At 39.5% G+C, this 27,726-nt stretch overlaps 2 protein-coding genes across 8 annotated transcripts; one reads left to right on the plus strand and one right to left on the minus strand.

Moving 5' to 3' along the window:
* Window positions 1-710: 710 nt before the first annotated feature.
* rbm17 (RNA binding motif protein 17) lies at window positions 711-14,046 on the minus strand. Of its 4 annotated transcripts, none has more exons than XM_078242821.1 (13): window positions 13,945-14,046; window positions 13,570-13,721; window positions 12,727-12,843; window positions 11,025-11,191; window positions 9,815-9,927; window positions 9,320-9,370; window positions 8,493-8,625; window positions 8,088-8,239; window positions 7,665-7,715; window positions 3,790-3,863; window positions 3,197-3,295; window positions 3,024-3,096; window positions 711-1,020 (listed from the first exon to the last, which is right to left on the minus strand). In XM_078242821.1, exons 2-13 carry the CDS (start codon window positions 13,690-13,692, stop codon window positions 917-919), a joined length of 1,257 nt encoding a protein of 418 aa, XP_078098947.1. In that variant the 5' UTR covers window positions 13,693-13,721; window positions 13,945-14,046; the 3' UTR covers window positions 711-916. The 4 variants fall into 4 exon arrangements, with proteins under 4 accessions (XP_078098947.1, XP_078098946.1, XP_078098945.1 ...); XM_078242820.1 differs by having other exon boundaries at window positions 3,790-3,866; XM_078242819.1 differs by having other exon boundaries at window positions 7,626-7,715.
* A 1,904-nt stretch (window positions 14,047-15,950) lies between these two features.
* On the plus strand, window positions 15,951-26,792 carry il15ra (interleukin 15 receptor subunit alpha). Of its 4 annotated transcripts, none has more exons than XM_078243095.1 (7): window positions 15,951-16,126; window positions 17,374-17,571; window positions 18,295-18,342; window positions 20,071-20,193; window positions 23,188-23,289; window positions 24,305-24,395; window positions 25,287-26,792. In XM_078243095.1, the coding sequence occupies exons 1-7, from the start codon at window positions 16,009-16,011 to the stop codon at window positions 25,366-25,368; spliced, it is 762 nt and encodes a 253-aa protein (XP_078099221.1). In that variant the 5' UTR covers window positions 15,951-16,008; the 3' UTR covers window positions 25,369-26,792. The 4 variants fall into 4 exon arrangements, with proteins under 4 accessions (XP_078099221.1, XP_078099224.1, XP_078099222.1 ...); XM_078243098.1 differs by having other exon boundaries at window positions 23,191-23,289; XM_078243096.1 differs by having other exon boundaries at window positions 20,074-20,193.
* The last annotated feature ends 934 nt before the right edge of the window (window positions 26,793-27,726 follow it).

The raw sequence follows: 27,726 nt of genomic DNA on the forward strand, positions 1-27,726 counted from the left end.
TTCATGACATTTTTTATTACACACTATACTGTCTTTTTATTGAAATGTTTTATGACATACTACTTAATGGACTTCTTAACCAACAGACCCCCATTTGTTAGTTTAGACAACCACACCTACAGTAGTATTTTATTGTGATTACGCCCTAGTACATTTACCCACACCAACCACTATACACACACTGCTATTACAGTGCTACACTTTTTACTGATCTAACTACTTTCTGGTTTTCTATCCAGCCCGTTTCCATGACATGAATTAAACCCTCTCCGGTGGGATCCTTCCTGACGTTTTTCTCTGGAAGCTCCAGGGGCCTCTTGGCGCACTTACATAAAGTCAGAATGAGGCTGGGGCTGCGTTCACCGTCCCAGTCCCCTTCCCATAATCCATCTGGGCTAAGTTAAGAGTATAAGACCCTGGAGATGTGTTAGCACTACTGTGGAACTGCCATTACGTCAAACATAATTCAGAGAAGTTAACTAGGCTTCTTGGGTATTGGGAGCTGCTCCATACCAGGATGACATATTTCATATTTGAAACTATAAACCAACTGTAGCCCAGTCACCATAACTAGGCTGATTCCTAATAGTGAATTTCAGAGGTTAGCTAAACTGACTAATAAATGATCAAAATGCTAAACTTAGAAAACAACAAAAACTTATATACATATTTACATGGAATAATAACACACGAAGAAACAGTAAACAAGACAGTTTATACCATTTATTTAGTCTTGACTTAAAAGGTATTTTTAATGACAGGGAAAAAAAGAGACAATGATCTACAAGGGGGACTCAGCACTACATACAGACACTGACACTGCTGTTCAGGAAATATATTTTTAAAAAAAAAAAAAGGTCTATGTACAAGTGAGGAGATGTGTGCCCATAGTGTCCATCCGGTGTCTAGAGAGACATCAGACCTGCTCGCCCAGGTTCAAAACACGAAACTTGTCTAGATTGTAGAAGCAGGCCTTGACGACTCGCCCGCCAAAATAACGTCCGTTCAGATCCACTACGGCTGAAGAGGAGAGAGACAGTTAAGGTCAGACTGTACCAAAGTACACAGAAAAACCTTTCAACAACACGATCAGTATTGCCATATAAAAGAAATCCACTACAGACACTTTGAACCAATAGATAACATCAGTGTTGTTTCCCGAAATGTAAATCATCCCGAGTCATACAATGTGTATGGAGACAACTTGATATATCCTTTCAAAAAAGGGAATAGTTCCAACATTTTGGGGAAATGCTTTTTTTGTTTCTTGGGAAACCGGCGGTGACTCCTGTCAGTCAACGCACCCGGTCAAGAAATAGTCCAGCACAAAACCCCGATAAACCCACAACTTAGATTTTGTTACATTATGCAAATAAGACATAACATGCACACAGCTTTAAAATGGGCTGATAGGCAGATTCTTTCACTTTTGAAGTTCGGACAGAGCCAAGCTACAGTAGCCGTTTCCCACATTCCCATGCCGTCTAAAAATTGCGCACTTCTGTTCTTACACTTGCTCTTTTGAGTACATACAACAGTGCGTCCATACTGACAAAGTATGGCCAAATGCCGTGCACTCAAAATGGTCATAACGTGTGGAACCCTGGACACTACTCGCCCACAACTGCTGCCATCTTTGCTACAGAGCGAAACCACGGGACGACGTATTTTCAAACTTGGGAATGTGGCAGGCGAGGCAGCTGCGAGGGTTGCGTTTGAAACAGTGAAAACTATACAAATTCATAAATGTTTTGTTTTTTTCCATAAGTAGCACTATACTGTAGTTAGAAAGTGAGAAAACAAGACGGTATATATTTTGTCGGTCCACAATAGGTGGCGGTAATACTCCACCTGGCTGCAATTTACCATTGGAAGAGTCATTTCTGGTCAGTGCATCACAGCCCTGTCGAAATTATACGCACTACACTGGTGAACACATACTACAGTGTACTACAAATAAGTGTACTCACGGTAGTATCCAAATTGAGACACACCTCCAGTCTTTGTGCTAGCTAAGCTTTTGGCTATAGCTTTGTATTTAGAAGATAGACATGAAAGTGGTGCCAGCTTTCTCATCTAACTCTCAGCAAGAAAGCGAATAAGCATATTTGCCAAAATGTTGAATATGATGTTACCCTGAAATCATTGTAGTGAAAAGAAAAGAAAAGAAAGACAAAGCATGATGAAGTGAATTGTGAAACTAGGTTTAAACCCTCGTGTCTTGGTACTTGAGCCAGACACTAAACATAATCATCCTGGTCATCTCCAATCTGTTACTGTGTGACCATGACCTCTGACCTCCTTATTGAGGAAAGGCAAGAGACTTTCCCCTCTAGGGAGCAATAAAATGTTTTATCATCTATAAAAAAAAAATTAGATCACGCAGTGCAACACTTTAAAACTGAGGCACTCTGAATGGTTCTTGGAGCGTCTGTCCTGCTTTCTGAGAGCTGTGATATAAGCGCGGTTCTCCCGCTGACGCAAGGAGATGGCAGGGTTGCTGGGCCACATGTGATGTAACACCGCAGGGAGTCTCACCTTGTTTCTGATCTGGGCCGACCCATTTAGAATGGGATACACTTTTACCCACATTAATAGAGCAGTTATACAAGAGAGTGATGCAGTTACATAAAGTGGATCGCCCGCCAAAAAAGAAAACGGCTGCTTACGTATGGGAATGACCCGCTGAAAGCAGAATCACAATGGAAATGTGGAAGGTGATGAATTTCAGTGAGGAGGTTGTCACTGACAATTAGGGCTGGGTAACCGGTCGTTAAGGAACCGGTATCAAAGTCACGGTATTGGTATTTAAATTTGGTATTATTTATTGGTCAAAGGGCTTTGTTTAGCTTCTGGAGCTGCGGTGACATTTAACCCATTTTAAGGCAACATGCCCTGATGCAGGTGTTCTTTTAGAGATACGTCTGCTGCCATGCCGGGCTTCAAAAAAATAAGTCAAATAAGTGGACCTGTCAGCAAGGTCCTCATTCGGGATTGTGCATATGAGACAAGAAAATACTGACCTTTGATGGCTGACTCCACCCTCTCAAACTCCAGAAATATCCTAACGGCTTCATCATCTGGCACAACTGCAATCTGAGAAGAAAGGTGTTTGTTGTTGTTATTTTGTTATTATATTGACTTGTTGTTTGATCAATGCATTCACTTCAAACTCTCTGCAATTCTCTTCCCTTACCTCAAAAATGACACATTTGACTACTTTGCCGTATTTCTCGCACTCTTCTTTCGTCTCTCCCTCCAAGTCTTCGTCCACCTCTCCTCGGCCCACCATGTTCTACAAAAGAAAAGAAAATGTGATGTAACCGCTGGCAAGTCTGCACTCAAACTGCACTAGAAGCCCTTTTATTGTACCGTCTACATTTTCTGACATCGGACTGGATCTAGAATTGGATTGCGCTTGACAATGTGGACTTCTGAAATTTGGTCAAACAAGGGATGTCCGGATCAACTTTTTTGGCGATAATGAATATCTGCCGATCACAAGTCCAAATCCCATACTTGTATTTGCTCAGATAGAGCTGCACACTGTTTTTTTGTTTACAAAAAATAAGTGAACAAAGTAACTAAAAGATGTCTAAAACTTAATACATTTAACTTGCAGTAAATGAGTCTTTTCTCTCTCAACACCAAAACTGACTCTTTAGGATCCCAGCAAACCCCCGATACTTGCGATCGGGATCTTAACATCTCTAGGTCAAACATAAGGGCAGGACTGGATTATTTTTGCATGATATTGATCCAACAGCATTAATACAAACACACACACACCCTCAGCAGGACCACTTTGGTCGGGTTTTTGAGGATTTCTGTGAGCGGGTTGGCGTCCGACTTCTTGGAAGAGTCTGCTGGTTGGATGGAGACAAGAGACAAAGGTCACTTTTTTTTAAATTCTCCGAAAAAGAATATTCACAGGCTGCTGGTGAGCTGGATGGAGCAACTGAAGGTGTCTAACAAGAAGTGTTATCGTACTGCATCGAGCTCGATTCAATGAGTCAATACACGTGATAAATGAACACAATTCGGGCAAATCGTTTGTTTAAAAGCTTTTGACAAAAGTTGTTCTGTGTTTGCTGAGCTATTCTGTCACGTCTAGCTGTTTTTGACATCTACAGGTGCTGGTCATATAATTAGAATATCATGAAAAAGTTGATTTATGCCAGTAATTCCATTCAAAAAAAGTGAAATTTGTATATTATATTCATTCATCACACACAGAGTGATACATTTCAAATGTTCATTTCTTTTAATTGTGATGATTATAACTGACAACTAATGAAAACCCCAAATTCAGTATCTCAGAAAATTAGAATATTACTTAAGACCAATACAAAAAAGGATTTTTAGAAATGTTGGCCAACTGAAAAGTATGAACATGAAAAGTATGAGCATGTACAGCACTCAATACTTAGTTGGGGCTCCTTTTGCCTGAATTACTGCAGCAATGCGGCGTGGCATGGAGTCGATCAGTCTGTGGCACTGCTCAGGCGTTAGGAGAGCCCAGGTTGCTCTGATAGTGGCCTTCAGCTCTTCTGCATTGTTGGGTCTGGCGCATCGCATCTTCTTCTTCACAATACCCCATAGATTTTCTATAGGGTTAAGGTAAGGTGAGTTTGCTGGCCAATTAAGAACAGGGATACCATGGTCCTTAAACCAGGTACTGGTAGCTTTGGCACTGTGTGCAGGTGCCAAGTCCTGTTAGAAAATGAAATCTGCATCTCCATAAAGTTGGTCAGCAGCAGGAAGCATGAAGTGCTCTAAAACTTCCTGGTAGACGGCTGCGTTGACCCTGGACCTCAGAAAACACAGTGGACCAACACCAGCAGATGACATGGCACCCCAAACCATCACTGACTGTGGAAACTTTACACTGGACTTCAAGCAACATGGATTCTGTGTCTCTCGTCTCTTCCTCCAGACTCTGGGACCTTGATTTCCAAAGGAAATGCAAAATGTACTTTCATCAGAGAACATAACTTTGGACCACTCAGCAGCAGTCCAGTCCTTTTTGTCTTTAGCCCAGGTGAGACGCTTCTGACGCTGTGTCTTGTTCAGGTGTGGCTTGACACAAGGAATGCGACAGCTGAAACCCATGTCTTGCATACATCTGTGCGTGGTGGTTCTTGAAGCACTGACTCCAGCTGCAGTCCACTCTTTGTGAATCTCCCCCACATTTTTGAATGGGTTTTGTTTCACAATCCTCTCCAGGGTGCGGTTATCCCTATTGCTTGTACACTTTTTTTCTACCACATCTTTTCCTTCCCTTCGCCTCTCTATTAATGAGCTTGGACACAGAGCTCTGTGAACAGCCAGCCTCTTTAGCAATGACCTTTTGTGTCTTGCCCTCCTTGTGCGAGGTGTCAATGGTCATCTTTTGGACAGCTGTCAAGTCAGCAGTCTTCCCCATGATTGTGTAGCCTACAGAACTAGACTGAGAGACCATTTAAAGGCCTTTGCAGGTGTTTTGAGTTAATCAGCTGATTAGAGTGTGGCACCAGGGGTCTTCAATATTGAACCTTGTCACAATATTCTAATTTTCTGAGATACTGAATTTGGGGTTTTCATTAGTTAGTCAGTTCTTATCATCAAAAGTAAAAGAAATAAACACTTGAAATATATCAGTCTGTGTGGAATGAATGTATACATTATACAAGTTTCACTTTTTGAATGCAATTACTGAAATAAATCAACTTTTTCATGATATTCTAATTATATGACCAGCACCTGTATTGTAAAGCACTGCTTTTATTGTGTTAGACATGCTGCTGAGGAAACTCAGCAAGTGCAATACCATTCTTCGTATTCCTGGAAATCTGACAAAGCAGCAGAGGGATAAATACATACGTACGTTACCATATATACATACAGTATTTACAGTACATACATACATCTCAACTTTTCAGCTAGTCCTTGGTTAAACTCTAACACTAAGAACAGGGATACCCAAACTGCTAATCAGGGGCAACAAGTGTTTCTCAGGGGATACCTGGTGTCTTGGCCTTTACGTCCATTTGAGAACAGGGAGAGAATGTCTACTGTAAGAGTGACTGTATTCTGATCCAAACTCTAGTTCTGTACTCTAAACAGTACATTACAGGATTCCAGCTGATTGGCTTCAAACATAAACTCATACAACTACAGACAGTTTGACTGAAAATAAAGCAGTGATGACTAATGATGAAACAATGATCTCTAGTGGCCAAAAGCAAACCATGCAGCCAGAAATAAGCAAAGGATAAAGTCCACTGGTTTCATTTCAAGCACACACCACACACACCACACACACCACACACACCACACACACACCACACACACGTCCCTGTCGGCAGCGGCAGGCATCCTATTGAGAGGTTTCTGTCTGTTTAAAGGAAGTTTTACCTCGCCTGGTGTCTTGGCCTTTACGTCCATTTGAGAACAGGGAGAGAATGTCTACTGTAAGAGTGACTGTATTCTGATCCAAACTCTAGTTCTGTACTCTAAACAGTACATTACAGGATTCCAGCTGATTGGCTTCAAACATATAAACTCATACAACTACAGACAGTTTGACTGAAAATAAAGCAGTGATGACTAATGATGAAACAATGATCTCTAGTGGCCAAAAGCAAACCATGCAGCCAGAAATAAGCAAAGGATAAAGTCCACTGGTTTCATTTCAAGCACACACCACACACACCACACACACCACACACACCACACACACCACACACACCACACGTCCCTGTCGGCAGCGGCAGGCATCCTATTGAGAGGTTTCTGTCTGTTTAAAGGAAGTTTTACCTCGCCGCTGTAGCACCAAATGCTTGTACTTGGGGGGGGGGGGGAATTGTTGGATCTTTGCAAATTATAGAGTATGGTCTAGACCTACTCTATCCTGTGTCCTGAGAGAACTCCTGATGTGATTTGACACTATAAATAAAATTGAATTGCTTACCCATTCTACCTCTGAGGTCACAGTCTGATAAACTGCCTATTCTCTAGTTTTTATATCTCTAACACAAACACACTAACTGAAATCGTTGAACTATTCCTTAGACTGTAATCAACGTGTTTTGTGGATTTAGCTTAATTTAATCATTGTCCAGGGGTTAGGGTTAGTGCAGGCAAGTCCCAATTAGGAACAGAGCTGTTAGAGATTGATAATAAGGGACATTTATAACTCATTTTGGGCTGACATGAAACATGCATTAGAGGTAAAAATGACTTGCTATCTGTTAAACAAAGGCAAGATTCAAAGTAAAGTTAAGAAATAAGCAAAGACTGCAGTGTTAGCCCACATTAAGTGTGGCCATTGCTACTGTAACGCACATCCAGCAGAAAGCCATGCAAAACTATTGTATTCATTGCCATATTGTCATATCTCAACACAGAACTCCTCTTGCATTGCAAGGTTTGGAACCACTCAACTTTTAACAGACATAAAGCGTTGAATTTGGTGACTGTGTGTGAAAATAGACTGACATACACCCTGGTGACTGTGTGTGAAAATAGATTGACATACACCCTGACATACACACATGGATAAAACCCATGACTGCAAACAAACACACTTGTTTTATATAAAAAAAATTAAAAAAAATTAAAAAAAAAGAGTAGCAGGACATTACCCAATGGGAGAGAGAGAGCAAATGGGAGTGAATGCCAACCTGCAGAGCCTCCGGCTGAAGTCTCAGCAGCACCTGCCTGGCTGGATCCTGCTGCTCAGTCGCACGCACACAAACACACAGACACACACAGACACACACATGAAAAAGTTCAAAGATGTGTGCACACAGTCAGTAAAACATCCGCCTGTTCCTGGAGTGTAGAGCAGAAATACACATGGATAGGTCAAAAGTGAAACCAACTCTTCTGTGGCAACTAAAAGTCAATGCAGGTTAAACACAGACTGAGACTACACAACAAACATAAGGGCTGGAGACGACTCAAGCAAAGGTCAGTTAATGCAGTTGACGGGTAAAAAGGACTTGAAAGAAAGTAGAAGCGGACATGGAAAAACACAGTTGGCATATACAGCATTGAGGAGATTGCTGGCAGCAAAAAACTCACAAAAAAAAGGTAGTACTTACGTTTCTCTGCAGCGTCGCCTATGATGATCTTTCCACCTCTCTTGCTGGTCTTCTCCACTGACAGCGCCGTGCTGAGGCCCTGCTCGTGCTTCCCCAGGCCCTGGCCCTCTTTGAAGCCGTACTTCTGCATAATCTTATGGGCCACCGTACCTCTGCGGGAGTAAATATTGAAAAGAAACTTCTGGCTTTAAAAAGGGCGATTTGTTGTAATGTCAAAGCTGCTCCTTCACACTGTCATTTACCGTCTCAGATTTGCATGTTTGAATCATAGCGACGCTCTTTCACAGTGAATGTGCTGATCACAACAAACGTCTTTCAATATTAATTCAAGTTTCACCTAATTGATGTTAATAATGATGCACGGCAAAAAAATTGTGTTTCAGTGCGTGCGTGCGTCCCACCCACCCCATGTTAGCCAGGAAGGAGCTGGTTGGTCCGGGCGGTGAGCGCGGCCGCTCTGAGTCCTCGTACATAGGTGGAGGGATGGCGGCCTTTGACCCTCTGGCAGGACGGCCTTCATCCTCGTAGGAGTATGAGCCTAAACACACGCCGAAAAGCAAAACCACTAACATCATGTAGTGCAGCACTTTGAAGCACAACCAGATGTTTCAGTTATGTGTCATATATATATATATATACATACACTGTTGTCAGCCAGAATACAATTCATATTTCAGACTTGTTATTCTTTGCATATGTTTTGTGTTCTGTTGTTCTTTAATTACTGTACCATCGCAGTAGCTCTGTGAAGAACTAATAGACCTTTTTTCACAGCAGACATGTTGACATGTCATAGTAGGAAAAGCACAGGTGTATTCCAAACCATTAATGATGGCTGCATTCCACTTAATAGAGGCCCTGGTATTGTGCTGCTGACTCACTGAACTAGCTTACTGGGACACTTGATGGAACTGAGCCATCATTAAGGTTATCAGTTTCAGCTGTGCTTTTCCTACTATGACAAGTCAAAAATGTCTGCTGTGAAAAAGGTCCATGATGATACTGAAGCCAAAAAAACAACACCCTCTCTCGTGATTTTACACTGACATTCCCGGTCAAACTCAAACGATGTCGACAATGCTGCCCTCTGCTATAGACTTTATTATTTTTAATGTATCTGTTTCATACAGGAATACTATGAAGCAGACTGTTATTCCTGCTCTAGAATTAGTTTTTCCTAAAGTTAGTCAGTGGTGTAAAGCCATCGCCACCTGATGGATCGTAAGACTTACCATCCTTGTCCACGAGTGAAGAAGGAGGGGCGATAGCTGCTCCACCCATGGCTGGGAGAGAGAGAGAGACAGAGAGACAGGAGAGGTTAGAGAATTAAAGAAACAAGATGACTGATACACAGCTGCTAAATGTAATGTACTTTATCAGACATTGCACTTCTGTGTTTCCACAGTATTATGTTATTAGTCAATGCTAAAATGTTTCATATATTTACTTATATGCCTACTCTCAACCTGTAACCAAAGAAAAGCCTGTTTTAGCTCGGAACTGAGAATCCGCGAGGAAGGCGTTTGAGGGGGAAATTCTTAAACTGATTTCTTTCCTTAAAGTGAACCAAACTCATCTGGAGAGACTTTGGTTTTAAGTCGGATGACGACTAAATCACCTTGGCAAGGTTGGCCTACAGGCTACGGCGCTAAAAACTTTGAAACATCCAAAGTTGGTGAATAATTCTAAAGGTTGTATATGTAAGCCAAGTGCAGTAAAATACTCACTTCGTTTCCTCCGCTCTGTCTCGTAGTCCTCCTCCTCATCTGACTCGCCCTCTGCTGCGGGGAAACGAGAGAAACCGCTTGGAGCTCCGCCGTCGTGCCTGTCTTTCCTCTTCCTGCAACACGCCCAGTTCAAGATTTAAACGGGTGTTCCTTTACTTAGTCTCTCTCTCTTTATTTTTTCACAAATTACTACTACATAACAAATCACGATTGCCCTTTACTGGGTTTGGTCCCATGTTATGGCTACAAGTATTATACTTTACATACTACATATTATTATAGTATTGCGGCGATATTGTAGGGTTGACTATTGATGCTTTAACACAATGAGAGTTTTGATAATCTCCAATAATGTGGATACAATGACGTGGGTAAAGGCAAATAATAGAACTACTATTAAGTCACTTTACTGTAATGCAGCCTTTAAAACCAGGAAAAGGCCACACTTGTGTCATATCTTGGGATGCACCGAATCCAGATTTTTGGGGTTCGGCCGAATACCGAATCCACTGGTTAAGATTCTGCCGAATCCGAAACCGAATCCTAGGGACCTGTGACTGTCCTTCCTTTGCCGTACCTGAAGTTGCTGCATTTTGGCTGCTGTCCGTAGATTCCTTCATGCACAACTCGTATTCTTTCGGATGTTTCATACACAAATAACAGCGGCGATGTTGTGTATTGTTTAGGGTCCTTGCCACCACGAGACAAATCGGCATTGCAAATTGAACATGTAGCTGGACTTGAATGGCCTTCTTTTGACTGAAAGTACTGCCAAACAACACTTTTTCTGCTCACGAGTTCCATTTTTACTTTCTCACAGCCTACTGCATTGAACGGTCCACCTACGTAAACACCTTCCTGTAATCGACGGCGGCGAAATTACGTCGGACCAGCGTAGCGCGCGTAGTGCGAGCGTAGGGTTCGGTTCAGTGGAAAAAACATTCTAAGGTTCGGCAGAAACCGAACCACGTCAAAAAGCCCAATATTCGGCCGAATCCGAAGCCGAATCCTGGATTCGGGTGCATCCCTGGTCATATCAGGATATTACAATATCCAAAATGTAAGACCATATCTAGCCTCATATATTGATGCCGATATAATATCGATACATTGCCCATCCCTAACTACAAACACATAGTTGGGATGCATCAACATCCCCAAGGAGCCTGAATAGGGAAAAAGTGATTTGAGTAAACCATCATGGCAGTACTTCTCTCTGTCATCAATCTCCTTCAGCCGCTCCTGCTCCCTCTGTCGCTGTCGTTCCTCTCGGTGCCGCTTCACCACCTTCTCGTAGTCGTTGGGGAACATTGGATCGTACTCGTCTGCCAACGGGATCAGCACATCGCCGGCGGAGAAACCACTGGGCACGGCGTCCTGAAGCGCACATCAACACAGACACGGGACCGATCCGAAATGTCAGAATGAGATTTAGATGGCGTCCACAGACGCAACTGTTAAGTTATTTTGATGAGGATTAGGGATACGCAATATATCGTTCTTTTATCGTCATCGCGATATGAACTGGCGCAGTAAACACATCGCAAAAGGCTGCGACACATGGCGAAAGACACTCAGGTTTTAGTAAAAACAAAACATCAGTAGAAAACTGCACTTTCAAATATATCTCGTTCTTTTTTTAGTGCTGCCTTTTATATTCAATTCAATGTTAAATGTGTTCAATAAAAGAATGTTGGAGATGATTTTCATGACGATGATTTCACAAACCCCACACACTGCTCTGTATCATACTATTAACATTAGGTACTAACATTTTCTCTCTGCATCTTTGGCTAAAATCACTAATAAACTAGGGCTGTCAGCATTAATGCGTTAATTTTTTTTTAATCGTATGCCGCCATTTATTAATTTATTTTCACTTCGCTCGGCTTTGCGTCGTGCCTAACAGGCTACTATTTTGCCGTACCTCCTCGTAACACATCCTGCTGCTGCAGGAATAGCAACGCGGATTTCGGTGCCTCATTCTGGTGCCACTGATATGCCTGCACTTCTCTCTGATGCTCTGAAACAGACGTTACAGGCAACGGAAACATTGCTGCACGTGACGCTAGTTAACACTATACTCAACAGCAGCTAACGTTAGCCTACCGCTAGCTAGTAGCTGGATTAAACACGGTTAAAATGCTGACAGCTAACGCTAAACGGTGTAAAGTGTGACTGTATTTCACTGTAGAGGATTCAACACCGGGATGTAACAATCTGCAGCTGCTGTTGTCGGAAAAACACAGTTCAATGAAACTGGTAATTTACAGCCTCATGGTGCATTCAAAGTTGTTGTTAAATGCCCTTTTCCCATCTGGTGGTTGTTTTTGTCTTTCAACAGCTATTTACTAGTGAAATAAGTTATTGTTATAGTGATTACATTATTATTAAACATTTCATTTTGACGACATGGCCTTAGCAATAAACAAGCCATTTTTTAATGTCGCCAACTGTTTAGTACCCTTCTTTTTTTTTTACTTTCATAAAAGTATCGGTTCAGGCACCGTTAAGGCACCGGTACCGTTTTAAAAGTACCGCTTTAGCACCGGTATCCAAACCAAACAATACCCAACCCTAATATTGACTCTAGATTCAAATGTGTGACTAGATTAAATATATAATAAACAAATACAAATCTTAAAATCAAGTTCATAAATTTTCATTTTTCATTTTCTTTGCATTCATTTGATTCCCAATCAAGATCCACTGGTAAGAATTGCTTTCCATTGTTAATATGGACTTAAAAACAGTTCTGAAATGCAAAATAATAGAATTTTAATCATGTGAGTAATCGCGATTAACTATAGAAATTCACCGATTAATCGCGATTAAGAAAATGTCATCGTTTGACAGCCCTATAATAAAGATTTCACAAACAATGATGACATGGTTCACTGGGTAAGACAGACCTTAAGTCCAGCAGCAGCATGTGGAGGAGTGTCTATGATCTGTCTATCCTCACTGGAGCCTCCTCGCTTTAGATCAATAACTGGAGCCAAGACAGTGGTCTGCTTCATCCGCTGGGTCTACACACACACACACACACACACACACACACAAAATAATTTAATATGTACCCTTGTACAGATTACATATATATGTACATATTACATATCTTCCCTTGTAATTGTTCTGGCATTCTGAATACATTTCCATGTTAATGTAGAGCACATATGGACATCATCATGCGGCAAAGGGGTCCTTCCTGAAGAAAATGTTACATTTTTTTCAATTTAAAAAATAAAAAGCAATTTCCCCATACATGTTGTGTCTTTGTGAGTTTTTGAGTTTCTTTGTAGTCGTGTTGTGTCTCATTTTGGTCATTTTTGTCCTATTTGGAATTCTTTTGGGTCTCTGTGGTCATTTGGCGTCTCTTTCGGAGTCGGTTTGTGTCCCTTTGTGGTAGTTTTCAAATCATTTTGTAGCATTATTATCACCGTATCTGTGTCTAAAATGTTGAAAAAGCTAGCGCGCATAATAAATGAAGAACACTCAAAAGGCTTAAAGACTAAACATGCTAAAGAAGTCCAACTACAATCGTTAGAGCTGAGAAAAGTCTTTTAGGTACATTCATTCGGCTTAGGTGCTGTCCAAAACGGCTCGGGTCTTACACCTAAACCTTATAATGGCAGGGAAAACCCTGATAAAGTATCCTCACTACGACAGATTTGGTTAGCCTTCATTACGTGCCATACGTCCAAGTATTTCACCTGTGTAGCTACTGTAACGTTACTTGCATTGCATGTACCTACCTTGGCCTGGGTAAGAGCCGCCTTCTTCACCTTCAGCTGGGACTGCAGCAGCTTGAAGTTCTTGGACCAGCCTTCGGTCTTGGTGTCACTGGCACCTACACCGAGGTCATCATACAGCGACATTGCTGCCTGTCAGTAGTGCCTCTGTATTTCTGCAGACACAGAGACAAGTTTCATTTGAGTTAGCGTTAATATAACCTGGCTTCAGGAGCCTCATTTCGCTCTGCAATGCTTGGAGGTAAACCCCAACAGGCCAGGAGAAACTGGTTAAATATCAATGTAACGTTAGCTAATGCTAACATAGCTACTTTACTGCATGCTCCTAAACGAATTACCTTTAAACAACCATGTTATTTAAGCTTATTTTCAACATACCGGTTTTAGAAATGCCTGGACATTAAAAAAAATAAGGTTTAGCGGCACATCTGATATGAGTTAGCCCCTCGCTGTATGAGGCGGAAGCAATACATCCATGGGCGGAAGCCACAAGCACAAAACTAAGCGCGACAGTCAACGACATTTGGCAACATTTTCCGTTCTTGGTCCACCTAGCGGCTGGATGACTACATGGATTTTATTTTTTATTTTTTATTAATGACTACATGGATGTATGAAGAGAACCAAAAAAGTCAAATCAAACAATCAAAATGAGGACAGACTAAACTTAATTATCTCTAACAACACTGTTTCCTTCAAATAGCCTATTCAATAATGTGAACACGACCCCCCGTGCCACATCCCCGAGCAAATGTTCTATTGTAGCCTAAAGCTTATCTTCACTTCTTTTAATGATGATCTCAGTTTCTTCCTTTCCTTTTCATAGCCCCTACACTCCAGCAGCACATGCTGCACAGACTCATGTTGATCACAAATGTATACACCTATAGGGTGCTAACCTATTATTTGGAGTGTCTTATTTATGTCCTATGTCCTATCCTGAGAGTAGCCTACTCGTCTCAGGATAGGACCCCCATCCCTAGTCACTACTACTTTGCACTAACCTTCATTCTGGACTAACCTACATCTGCCCATTGCACATAGTTATACAGTATATTCTTTGCACATTCTGCACTCAACCCATTCAGCCTCTTTTTTCTTTCTCTTATTTTGTATATATACTAAATAACTGTATAGCCTATATATTTGTTTTCAGTATTCATTGTTTATTTCATATGAATGTTTAATATGTTTGTTTGTCAGTTGTTTTTTTATTGGTTTATTTTATAGGGACCATGCATATTTATGAACATTGTTGTAAATATGCCAGAATTAGTAAAAGTAACTACTTTTCATCTGCAGTCCCTAGGCAGGTGACATAGGACTACGATAGAGACAGCCAGCAGTCATACAGCACTCATTCACTGTAAATTAAAAGGTACACACATGATGACAAAGATATTATTCATCCACTTCTATACTGCATTCAATTTAACAGTGAAAGTGTATGGGTTATGAAAGTGTGACAGTTAAAAGGGAGTGAATCTCTGGTTTTCTAGAAGCCACTGCTTTAAGTGAGTATTCAAGCTGTTGAATGTAGGACACTCTCTTATTGGGAGGGGCAAGCTATTCCAGAGTTTACCTTCTATTATTGACAATACGTTTTGTCCAGAAGTGGTGCATCTAAATGGCATCACACAGTCCCCTTTTACAGAGGCCCGTGTACTACCTCCGTTTTGGAAAAAGCCATGCAAGATGATGTAACACTTTATGCACACTATATACATGTAGCCAGTGGTGGAATATAACTAAGTACATTTACTCAAGTAATGTACTTAAGTACAAATGTTGAGGTACTTGTACTTTACTTGAGTCTTTTCTTTTCATGCCCACTTTCCACTTCATTTCAGAGAAATATTGTACTTTTTACTCCACTACATTCATCTGACAGCTTTAGTTACTAGTTACTTTACAAATTAGGATTGTTGCACACAAAACACATGTAGTTTATAAAATCTGATGTTTTATCATGAATTAAACTACCCAACACAAATAACTGCCTACAAGTCGAGGCTGAAATGATTAGACCATTAAACACACAACTGTTTGGATTGTCCAGTATTGAGTACTTTTACTTTTAATACTTTAAGTACATTTTCCTGATGATACTTACATATGCCTACTTTTACTTATGAAAATGTTGAAAATGTAATGAAAATGTTTTTTCAATGCAGGACTTTTACTTGTATTCGATTATTTTTACAGCGTGGTATTAGTACTTTTACTTAAGTAAAGGATCTGAATACTTCTTCAACCACTGGATGCAGCCGAATGTGTTTAATTCATTAATTGCGCTAATATAAAAAACGTGACGTCTGCGTGCGAACAGCCATAGATATCAGACTGGAACACGTGATCCACTGATTTGCGTTGAGGCAGTGAAAGTGAAAGCACAGTACTCCAGTTGACAGTAGGACATCGCAGTGTGAGGATGAACTATACATGCCATGGTTTACTTGGCGAACATATTTTAGGTCTCCGCAGAGCTGTCAGATGGACCTGGGTTCCTCTTTATTCTCTGTTGTCTATCTGCTCGGAGCTGCGCTCTGCTCCAACGGCGGTAAGTGCAAAATAAACTCAGCCCACTTTACACATGAGATGTATGTTCAGAACTCCTTTTAAATAATCTTATTCACCCTTATTCTAGTTTGGTCCAAACCAGGGCACTGCAAAATAAAAAATAATGCAAAATAAACAATGTTTGCTTTCTTTTTATTAATTACCATTGTTATTATTAGGCTATTCGTGTTTTAACTTTTCCTTTCAGCCACTATTAGTTACCGTCTGAGAGGTTTTGTGTATGCTAACGTTAGTCTGCAACTGAATGGCAAACACATTTATAACACAATTCAGTCAAGCTCTTAACAAAACAGACAACACTGTAATAACTAAGTAGACCAGATGTGCAGAAGAAACCCACCCATTTAAAGGGATGGATTTTCAGTATAAAAATCTGCATCTGTATTGTTGTAATTGTTGAATTGTAATTTGTAGACCCAGAGACGCTGAAAAATGTGTACCCTGTTTCTTTTTTTATTGTTTTGAACAATCTCAATGCTCCTTGGTAAACAGTTTGAAGAGAGAACTTTTCTGTTCACCGGTATATGTACTGATTAATCTAGGAATGTAATAAGCCTATTAAACAGAGTATAGAGTTACAGTAAAGCAAAGGGTTAATAAACCCAATAGCATGTGCAAAATCGCCTTAAAAAAACCCCTGCATAAATCCAACAGGACTCATTCACAACTGACTAAATAGGCAAGTCATACAACTGATTTTGTTTTGGGTCTCCTATAGGGCTGGGCGATATGGAGAAAATCAAATATCACAATATTCTTGACAAAATACCTTGATGTCGATATTGCGACGATATTGTAGGATTGACAATTGGTGCTTAACAAAATATTATTTACACAATGAGATTTTTGATAAATAATCATCAGAAATGTCGATTTAATGACAAAGCGTGTAAAAGCAATTAATAGAACAGCTAGAACAGTCTGTTGAGTTCCGAAAATGACATCACTTTACTGTAATGCAGCCTTCAAAACCAGGAAAAGACAACACTTAATATATTACAATTTTACGATATCCAAAATCTAAGAAGATATCTAGTCTCATATCACGATATTGATATAATATTGATATATTGCCAAGCTCTACTCTCCTAGTTTTAAAAAAAAATCTTTATCTGAAACTAATACAAAACAAATCTAAGGTGAACCATTTTAATTTTCTGTTGTTGCATTTCTGTGTGGATATCTGCGTCCCAATTGTGATTTGCCACTTGATGTTTTTCCTTCCAGACATCAGTTGTCCGTGTCCAAATATTCCTCCATTTGAGCTAACTGAACCTCCGCTAGAGACCTGCTTCCGAATTAACAGCACTTTCCGCTACAAGTGCATAGGAGGTTACGTGAGGAAGGTGGGAACTTCAAATCTCATCAAATGCATACTTGACGGTGTTTCTCCAAAGTGGTCCACCCCCACCCTTGTGTGTATAGGTAAGATTTTATTGGTTTTTTTTGTCTTTACATTTAAAGAGCTCAATCACAGAATCCCAAAGAAAAACTGAGCTTTGTGAGTGAAGCAAAATATCTCTCCACCCAGTTACCATATGCTACCATAGGGCTCAGGTTATTTTTTTGAAAACTTTATTCAGAAAGTAAATGGTACAAAGTCAAAGTACATCGTCAAGAAAGACAGATGAAAGGCTAAAAATAAACATTAAGGAGATGAAGAATTAGAGAGAGACAACGAGAGAATGAAAACAATAGGCAGCATTTTAAAATTATGTGCTAGACAGATCATAAAATAATTGGTTATAATGATGCATGGTAGACAAACTTTTGTTATTATTTACATATTTCAAAGACTGCAATAAAAATGGCTCAGTTAATAGGACCATAGGGCTCAAGACTATGTTACCCAGTAACATATTCCATAGGAAGGTGGGCACTTTCAGCAGTGAGTAAACTTGTGAAACTGGTTTGTACACTAAAGAAAGAAGTGTGTACAGTATGTCTGTAGGGCTGCAGCATATGTGGTTTACAAACCATTTAGAATTGTATACAATATACTATTAGGTACTTATGTTGACTACATCAAGCCAAGGTTCCAGATGCTATATCGATCTAGGAATGGGTAGCATTAGGATTTTATCGATACTACTACTCTTATCGATACTCCTTATCAAACTGCTCAATTTCTTATTTGTTGTGTTTCAGCTGACCCAAAAAGAACCACAACACAACCACCAAAGAGCACAGTAACAAGTATGTTTCACTATTTGTACACTATAAGGTTTTAATATGTGTCGGAGAGAAGTGTTTTTTTCTTAACATTAGTGATTAATCGTCTGATCTTGCAGAGAACAACACTTAAATTCCCCATGACTCCACCATTATCACTTCAGTCAGTGAGTTTTGTATTTGCATGAATTCTGAAGACAGAAAAATACTACAATAATACTAATAAACTAAAAATATGATATTATTACTACATATGTAGTAATTATGAAATAATTTTAGACATATGTCTAAATCATTTGTGTTAGCAGTGGTTGTAGTAGTGGTTACTTTGTTGCATGTTGAAAATTGCGGGAGGATAACCAAAAAATTCTAGGATCCATCCCAAAAAGCTTAACATGTCAGTGTATGACAAAATGAAAAATGGATTGACCCCCAAGACTCAAGAGATGGATAATTGTGTGCTGCCATTGAGAGATCTAAATGGTTATTCGGCTTTGACATACTGATTTCCTTGTATATTATTGTAATTAATCTGGGCACGTAGATACCTGTTATAATTTACATTTTTCTGTGTGTTCATGGCATGTAAGAACTTGTCATAGCAGGAAAAGCAATAAGCAAGTAATAACAGTGATGGTATTCCATGAAGTGTCACAGAGACTCAGAACCCATACCCAAAACACCTAAATGGAATTCAGCCATCATTAATTACACAAGTCAAGATGTCCACTCAGAAAATAACTCTGCAATTCCCCTTTAGTTTTGTGAAGCATTTTAACACATTTTAGTTAATTGCTCACCAGCTAGTTAGCGACTAGCTGATAGTGGAGCAATTAGCTGCTAAAGATGCTGATATTTCCCTCACGGGTTGGTGGAGACCAAAACAGAGCTAAAAGGAGCTTGAATATTTGACTTACATTTGTCAGGTGACGGAGCAACATTAGCGTGAATGCTAATGTTGCTCCGTGTCTGCTGGACGTGTTTTTAGACAACTGCTAAGGTGGTAATATGCCGATGGTGTGTTTTTTTTTTTAGCTAGATTATCCTGCTGCCCCCAAGTCGCCAAAAAAGTCTGATAATACTGCTTTAAAAAGTCCAAATAAGTACTTTGTAAGGACATGTTGACATGTCACAGTACGAAAAGCACGAATCATTAATTTGGATAAATGTGGAATTGTAGTCACTGCCACGGCTAACAGCTAAATGGAAAATGGAATAAATAGAACGGTCTGTTTGTAACTTCCTCTCCTAGAAGTAGCAGTAGTAGTATAGGTAGTAGCAGTAGTAGCAGTATTGTAGTCGTACTAGTAGGTTTAATGATTGTTAATATACAGTAGCAGCTGAGTTTTGGTTGTCGTAGCAGCACTCGTACTATTACAAGAAGTAGTAACAGCAGTTGTAACAGTAGTACTACTATCACTAACAGTGTAAGAAACTAACACAAAACCAAAAATGTGTTTTTCTAATGTTTGTTAATTGCTATGTGGCATGTTATTTCAGAGTAAATAACATAACCAGTGTATGTGGAAAATGTACTTCTGTACAACACAGTCACTTGAGAACTTTCCATGCATGAAAGACATCTGTACACCTGGACTCCCCGAATCACAGTATAACAGAGTTGGTTTTCTTTAACAGTAGTTTTACAAATAGTAGCGATGGTAGAAGAAGCAACAGTGTAGTAGTAAGTAAGTCGTATTAGCAGTCTTGCTCTTAGCAGTATTAGTAGAGGAAAATGTCTTTTCTTATCAGCAGCAGCTTCCACGTACCTGCAGATGACCCAGAGCATAAGCACCGCAGCTCCAGCGACTGCAGGAAGAGACAGGACAGAGCCTACCTCATCTGGTGTACAGGCCCAGACAGATCACTCACAGGGTAAATAGCATAAAGTCATGCATGTTATGTTACTTGCAGTGTACTGTACGCTGCTTATAACTGCATCAGGTCAAATGATTTTATTGGCCAGGGCCGGGTGAAACGTCTAAGAAACGGTCTTGAGATTCATTAACACCTTGTCATGATTTAGATTACCCATCAGCAATGGCGATTCCAGGATATTTCTTAGTGCTGTGGCACAGGGGTGGACCAATAATCATTAGTGGGGGGTGGTGGGTGGGGGGTGTTGGGTTATTAGTATACAGCATAGAAAATCTGCTTAGAAATATAGGAAATATTGGATAGGATAGAACAACACAATGTAATTCTGCTAAATAAAACATCACATAAAATATCACATTCTTTATTAATTCCCCTTGTTATCATTTTCAAACAAGCTAGTACAGTATGGTATTGCTCCTTGTAGCTTTCTCCAGAAACAAATTGTACCCCAAAATTACTTACAGAAGGACCCACAAACCACTAAATATGCAACTCCACTGTATAGCCTACTACTGACTTACAGTGTACCCCGTTCTAGCCCCGCCACTGCCCATCAGTCATTGTGTCCATCATTATATACAGTATGTTTTTTAGGGTTTCCCTACCATTATAAGGTAATATTTAGGTGCAGCACCCAAGCCATTTTGGGCACCACCTATTAATGTAAAATCGATGTGGGCATCAAAACTTCAGGAGATTAGACTTTGTCGAGTTCCGATGCCCTCCCATATCACCACAGAACTTTCCCAGGTAATGACTTACATCAAGAGTCCTTTTCCCTGAAATGTTATGTTCAAATATCGTTATAGCTCATTATATAAAGGTCATTTGGACAGCACTCCAATTAATACTTTTAATTGCCACAGGGACAGCGTGTTTCACCGGCAATCTTATTCCAATAACACAAAAAGGATTTAAATGATGTATTGCCATGCACAAAATAAACAAATTATTAGTGAAACTATGTCCCTCTCTCCTCGGTGCCGTCAGTTATTCTAAATATATACTTAAAACTAGTAGCGTAGAAAACATGCACATTATGGCATAGTTTCCTTTGATGTTGCCTGCTCTGCACTGATAAACCTAGTGAATACCAAAGAAGACCATGGTCTCTGTGTGAACTGATAATGAGTGAGTGAATGTGAGGGAATTGAAATTGGTAAGGAAGTCAGAGTTGTGATAATATATTTAACGTTTTGTTAAAAAAAAAAAAAGTTTTAAACAAATAGTTATGAGAAGTGCCATTTTTTCACTTGATCACCCCAAAACATCTGTGCGCGTCCCTGAATATATTGCATGTAAGACGGACACTTTCCCCCCCTATAGTTACAATGTCTATATATGCTATTTGGGGTATTCTAAATAAATTCTTACATGAGTTTAAGATGGATATAATGATCATTTTTAAGTGATAACCTTTAGTGGAGGCCCTATAAAATGGTTGTACATAATTGTTTCCAAAACAAAAACATTTCATAACATTTTTTACTGGCAATAGTACTTCATTTATCATCTTTCAAACTCACCAGACTTCTTGTATTTCACTGTAGCTTAGTGGTGTCAAAGTCATTTTAGTCCATGGGCCAAATACCCCTAATGTGATCTCAAGTGGGCCAGACCACTATACCATCAGAAACTTTATCTGCCACAGAGTTTCTTGTCAGCTTGATGTTGGCAAACGCAAGTTGCTTCTGCTAGGACAGCGTTCTAAGGCCATCGTAGGAAAAAAATAATATTGTTAAAGACCCGGGAGAGAGGGGTAATATTCCGAGGCAAATTTAGAATTTCTAAGATTAAAGTCGTACATTTACGAAAAAAGAACTCAGATATTCTCTGAGATTAAAGTGGGACATTTGAAATTGGAATTAATTAGGGATAACATTTCTTATTAAATTACAAGTTACTGGAAATGAATGAGAATGCCAAAAAATGTGGAAACAGCATTTAGCCAAATAATAGCTGTCTCCATTTCAACATAAGCAAATATGAGGGAATTATCCAGCCAAAGGGTCTGATAACATTGGAGAGGGATAATTAATCATATCATGTACAGCAAGTCAAGCTGACTCATTAGAAGATAACCTTGCAGTAGTCTTACAGGAGTACAAATGGTTGCAGGACTGTCTGTCACGAAAACACGAGACGTAATTGCATATTTTAATTTTGTTATGGTTGTTGGACACGATAAAACCGAGCCAAAATGTTATCTGGGCCTCTTCTCGAGAAAAACAAAAACAAATCTGTAGCCTGGTTGACACCAGACCCTTCTCAGTTGTAACTGAGAGTGGGTTTGGGCAAGCTTCATTCACAGTCCATTTCCAAAGGGGCGTCACCAACGGACACCACTCAAATGCCTCTGGGCGCAGTTGGGTAGTCCTTCAACCGATCAGACCAACGATCCAGGTGACGTAGCAGCTACAGTGGCATCAATGGGTTGCTGCGCTTCGGTGGCCGTTATGTTGAATGTAAACAAAAAGCTGCTTGCCGTCGCTGTGCTATCGTCATCGTGTAACAGTTGTGATTGGTGCCTCGATTTGGAAAAATTGGAAATGGGCTTGAATGGACTCTTGGCCAGACTGACTTGCAGAGCAAATCTCAAATTTGCTGGAAGTTCATCAGGGTTTTCCCAGGCTAAGAAATCTGCAAACTTCCCCTTTTTTTGAGTCTCTTTGTGCTTCCACACTGGTTCCACTATCTGTCTTCATCGTGAAGTGTTTTGCTCTGTTTGTGGTGGTTTCAGCCTGGTCCATCATATTGTTTTTTTCAAGCATACACAAATCTGTAAAATAACAAACACAGCACATAAATGGAACCAAAAATATGGGTTCTAAAAGGATAGAAAAACAGCTCAGAAACCTGGAAGACATTGAGAATGTCATGTGATCAATCATCCTTAATGTGCAATTCGCACTGCCTTGATCTGCCAATGCTAAACTGTTGAAATGAAAAGCCAAGCTACAGGGAAATCACATTCCTTTCTTTCTTTCACAGCAGGAACTGAAGATGTTGTAACAGAGACTAAAGGGACGCACCGGACAACATCAACCTCACCCACCGCTGAGCCTTCAAGCAACAGTACCAACTCTTCCATCAGTAAGCTTCCACACTGTTGTTCCCATTTGTGCCAATGGGAAGCCCTATATAAAAACTACATTGTTTTTACAAACAAGAATATAAAGCCAGAGAATCAACACCTTACCATTTCACGTTGAGCAGTGGTGGAATGTAACTAAGTACATTTACTCAAGTACTGTACTTAAGTTCAAATTTGAGGTACTTGTACTTTACTTGAGTACTTTCTACTTCTACTCCGCTACATTTCAGAGAGAAATATTGTACTTTTTACTCCACTACATTAATCTGTTTTGGTGATTGAAAAGGACTGTATATATATATCGTGATTGGTCTTTAAAAGATTGTGGCCGCCAGGGGGCATCGATCAGAATGCAGACAAGATGTTCCTTTTAGCTGGTTTATTGGACTAAATGATCAAGTATGTGTGTGGTTTGGTAGTTGCACGCACACAAACTAGGAACTCAGAAATAAGTACAGCAACACTATCTTCTTTATTCATCTATATAACTGCTCAGTCTTTCGACGCCAGCTCTCTCTTCCAAACTCTCCCGAAACAGAAACTCAAGCAGTCTTCCTCAGCGAACAGCAGAGCGCAGCGCCGCTCCTGATTGGCTGATTCTCAAGCAGCCAGTTTTACCTGTCTGAAGAGGCCGTCCTTCGTCACAGACAGCTTTAGTTACTAGTTACTTAGCAAACTAAGATTTCTGCACACAAAACACATGTAGTTTAAACAAAAATAGATGTTTTATTTTAATGAAACTATTATAAAACATATAGGCAATATAAGTGCAGCTGAAATGATTAAAAACAAAACGGCTTTTGATCGTTTCCAGTTTCTAAAATGTAATGATTTTTATGCATTGAGGTCTTTTTTCCTGATGATACTTGCATACTTTTACTTAAGTAAGATTTTCAATGCAGGACTTTTACTTGTAACAGAGTATTCTTACAGTGTGGTATGAGTACTTTTACTTAACTAAAGGATCCGATTACTTCTTCCACCACTTGTGTTGAGTATTTCTCTCGTTGGCAGGACATGGCAGCACAACAACAGCGGGGATCGGCTGTGCTTCATTGACCTTCGTCTTAGCTATGATCGGAATCAGCCTATATTGTTATAAAAGGTAAGCTAGAGAAAAGCATGGTAACATAGTGATTCATTGAAAAATCTATTTGTTCAGGTGTAAATATGTCAGGCTACACTTTCTTTCGCTTGATAGAACAACTGAAATAAAGGTAAAATGGTTTGTTTGCAAACCCATGTGCCTACTTAATGAAAACACGCATTTACACTAGGGGTGGGGGGAAAAAAATCAATACAGCATAGTATCATGATTTTTTCGTGGCAAGACTATCGATACACAGACACCAAGTATCCATCTTTTATTATACAACTGTTGGTCAGTTAGTCTGCTTGACAATCCCATTTCGCAGCGATAAAATTGAAGTGAGATGAACAAACAGAGATCTTTTTAGATAAAACAGATGTTGACAAAGTTTCCTTATGGGGACATCATTTGAAATTGGGAAAAATTTGAAGTTGGAAAAAAGGCAATCAATTGCAATATATCGCGAAATATTGCAATAGGTATAAAATCGCAATAATATTGTATCGTGACATGAGTATCGTGATGATATCGTATCGTGAGGCCTCTGGTGATTTCCACCCCTAATTTCCACATCTCAATCTCAATATTCTTAAACAATTAGGTGCAATAATTACTTGGTGCAATCATTTATCAGTTACATGTGCAATATCTGTTATTTACTCACTGCTGCTTATGTTCACAAGTGTGTTCTTTTTCACCTAATATTACATTTTAACCCAATCTCACTTTACTTCTACTTAACGTATTTTCATTTCTCGCGCTGGGGCTTTGTTACTATATACTGTACACTTATTGATTCGCTCTTTTCTTACTCTTTTTTTACCTTGAATCTGACTGTGAGCAACTGTCGGATTGATTATCATTTCACTAGTTCTGATCTCATCGCCGTTTCCTTTTTTTTCGTAGGAAGTCAAGAAACAGCATCCCAACGGAGCCAACAGAAGAACAGTTATACATGAATGCTGTTTCATCTGACCCGGCATCGTAGAGTTTGTCCTACGTGACCTGCCACTGGCGCAGAGAGCAGCCACACAGCCTAACTAGTCTATATCGACGATGTTTCATTGACGGGATAGTTTCCGGTGCCGCTGGAGGTTCCGCCGAATGTCCCTCATCTTCCGCTTTCTTTGTGCTGGCATTCTAAACTCCGGTCGATTCGGGAAACATCCTCCGAGCTAGAACCGATATAATCAATTTATATTAATCCTTTTTTTTTTTTTTTGGAGAACAATCCTCATCACTCACTCGTAGAGTTGAGTATCGTTAAAAAATGTTAAGATAGCGGTACGGATACCATTACTTCGATACCGGTACCGATAACATTACTTCGATACCGGTTCCTAAACAATCCTTTCTTTCGATAACAAATTAATAAAACAACACATATTGTTTTAATTTATTTTTCCGCTCCTACTACATGAGCCTCTTCTCTGTGTGTAACGTAGAGTTTTTCCTGCGTCTCTACGACATAGAGACGCATAACCCTAACCCTAGTCACATAAATTCACATTTTAAGGATATTTGCATATAACCGTTGTTTCATATCAAAATGTTCAGAACAAACTCAGCGTTCTGTAAAGGAAAGCCCAAATTAGTTCCAGAGCAATGTGTAAAGTGATAATTTGGCCCTAAAGCTGAACAGTTGTGCACCAAAACATTCCATTTGAAGAACAGTTGTTCAACCGCCTTTTTGTAAAAAAATAAATAAATACTGGATTAAGCATAGGAAAACAAGTTTTTAATTATAGCAAGTAAACTAGTTTGTTAAAAAAAAAAAAAAAAAAAAAAAAACTAAATTCTCAAAGAAATGACCTCATCAGTAGCTGTACGGCCGTGGGTGCAAGTGAAGAGAAGAACTGACTCTGCCTGTTCTAGAGGTTCTATTATAATCTGTTTCATCGTCATATTTGTATTCCTGCGGGTCTAGTAGAATATATATATGCTATGATGTTCAAAAAAACATATTCCGTTTCTCATGCTGCCCACTGCTGCAGCGCTTCTGTCAGAAACGCTCTGAGTTCCTGGCTGATGTCAGCTGTTTGCAGCTTGTTCATACATTCTGTAGAATTTAGTGGGCATTGCTAGCAAGACGAATATCAATGCAGTAGAAAGTTAACACTTGCACAGACATCCGGCGCCTCCCCCCCACTTCCCCAGATAAAATCAAATTATTTCAGTATGTTTGTTTTTTGTATTGTCTCACAATTAAAGCTTCTTCTTTACGAATTCTCACAATGTAAAATGTGTATTGTCGTAGCAATTCTTGGCTGAACATAGATATCACATATCAATGTAATGCTTTAATATAAGGTTTCAATAGGAATCACTATATGATTGTATTATTGAAATATGTATCAGACCTGATATTTATAAGCAACTGGATGTTTAATAATTAAAAAAACTTCCACCATGTTTTTACATCAGTGTTGTTTTGTGTTGCCTACCCACGAACGTTTTCGTGCAAATAAAAGTGTTTTTCCTGTGAAAAAGGCCATGGGTCAGCAGCGTTTTAAAGCTTTGTGGGTTACTTTCATTTCCCCATTCTGGGCTAAAATCCAGTCATGGGCCTTTGTTTCTAATCTCGCTTGTCTTTTTCCTGTAATTACTTGTTGCTCCCACTGTCCATTAAATTGGTATAATTAAAAATATTCTTTAAAAAAAAGGTTAAAAGTGAAAACAGATAAAATACGGAGAAAAAAAAAGTTACAGTGCAGTATAAGAAATTAAACATTGAAGAGCAGTTAAAACAGTTAAATATATAAAAGCAGATAAAATAAAATAACTTTCCTGGACTCAGTGATCCATTTTTTGGAAAGCCAAAGCTTTTTGACCAATATGACAGATCTGAAGCAGTCCGGTCCATACTTTCTAACCATCTCACCCACTATGGGTCCAGATGCGTCGCACGGCTTTGAGGTTTCATTCCCCATAGTTACAGAAGCTTTTCCTTTAGTATACTCTTATCATTTTCGATGTGGTCGTCACCGCAAAGCTTAGTTCTTTTCTTCGGCAAACCTTGTAAAACCCGGTACAGCCCTGCAGACAAAAATCTCTTAATAGTCCAGAACGTGTTCTTAAAGTATTTTATTTCTTCTGCAGTCTGTCTCTAAATAGTCAAGAACTCGCTCAGAATGTTTATAGACTATTTTCTTTTCTTTTTAGGCCTTCTGCCTAAATTAGTTAGCTACTTTGACTAACTTTTTGACCAGCCCAATGTCTGTCTCTTCTGTCAACTATTGTCATGCCTGCATCAGAGAAATAATCAGAGATATGACCGTTTCTGCAAAAGAATGTCACCGGAATAATCATAAATTCAATTCTATTATTTGTTTTAGGAATTTCTATT

The sequence above is a fragment of the Sander vitreus genome, chromosome 23, assembly GCF_031162955.1.
Source record: "Sander vitreus isolate 19-12246 chromosome 23, sanVit1, whole genome shotgun sequence".
NCBI classification, from domain to species: domain Eukaryota; kingdom Metazoa; phylum Chordata; class Actinopteri; order Perciformes; family Percidae; genus Sander; species Sander vitreus.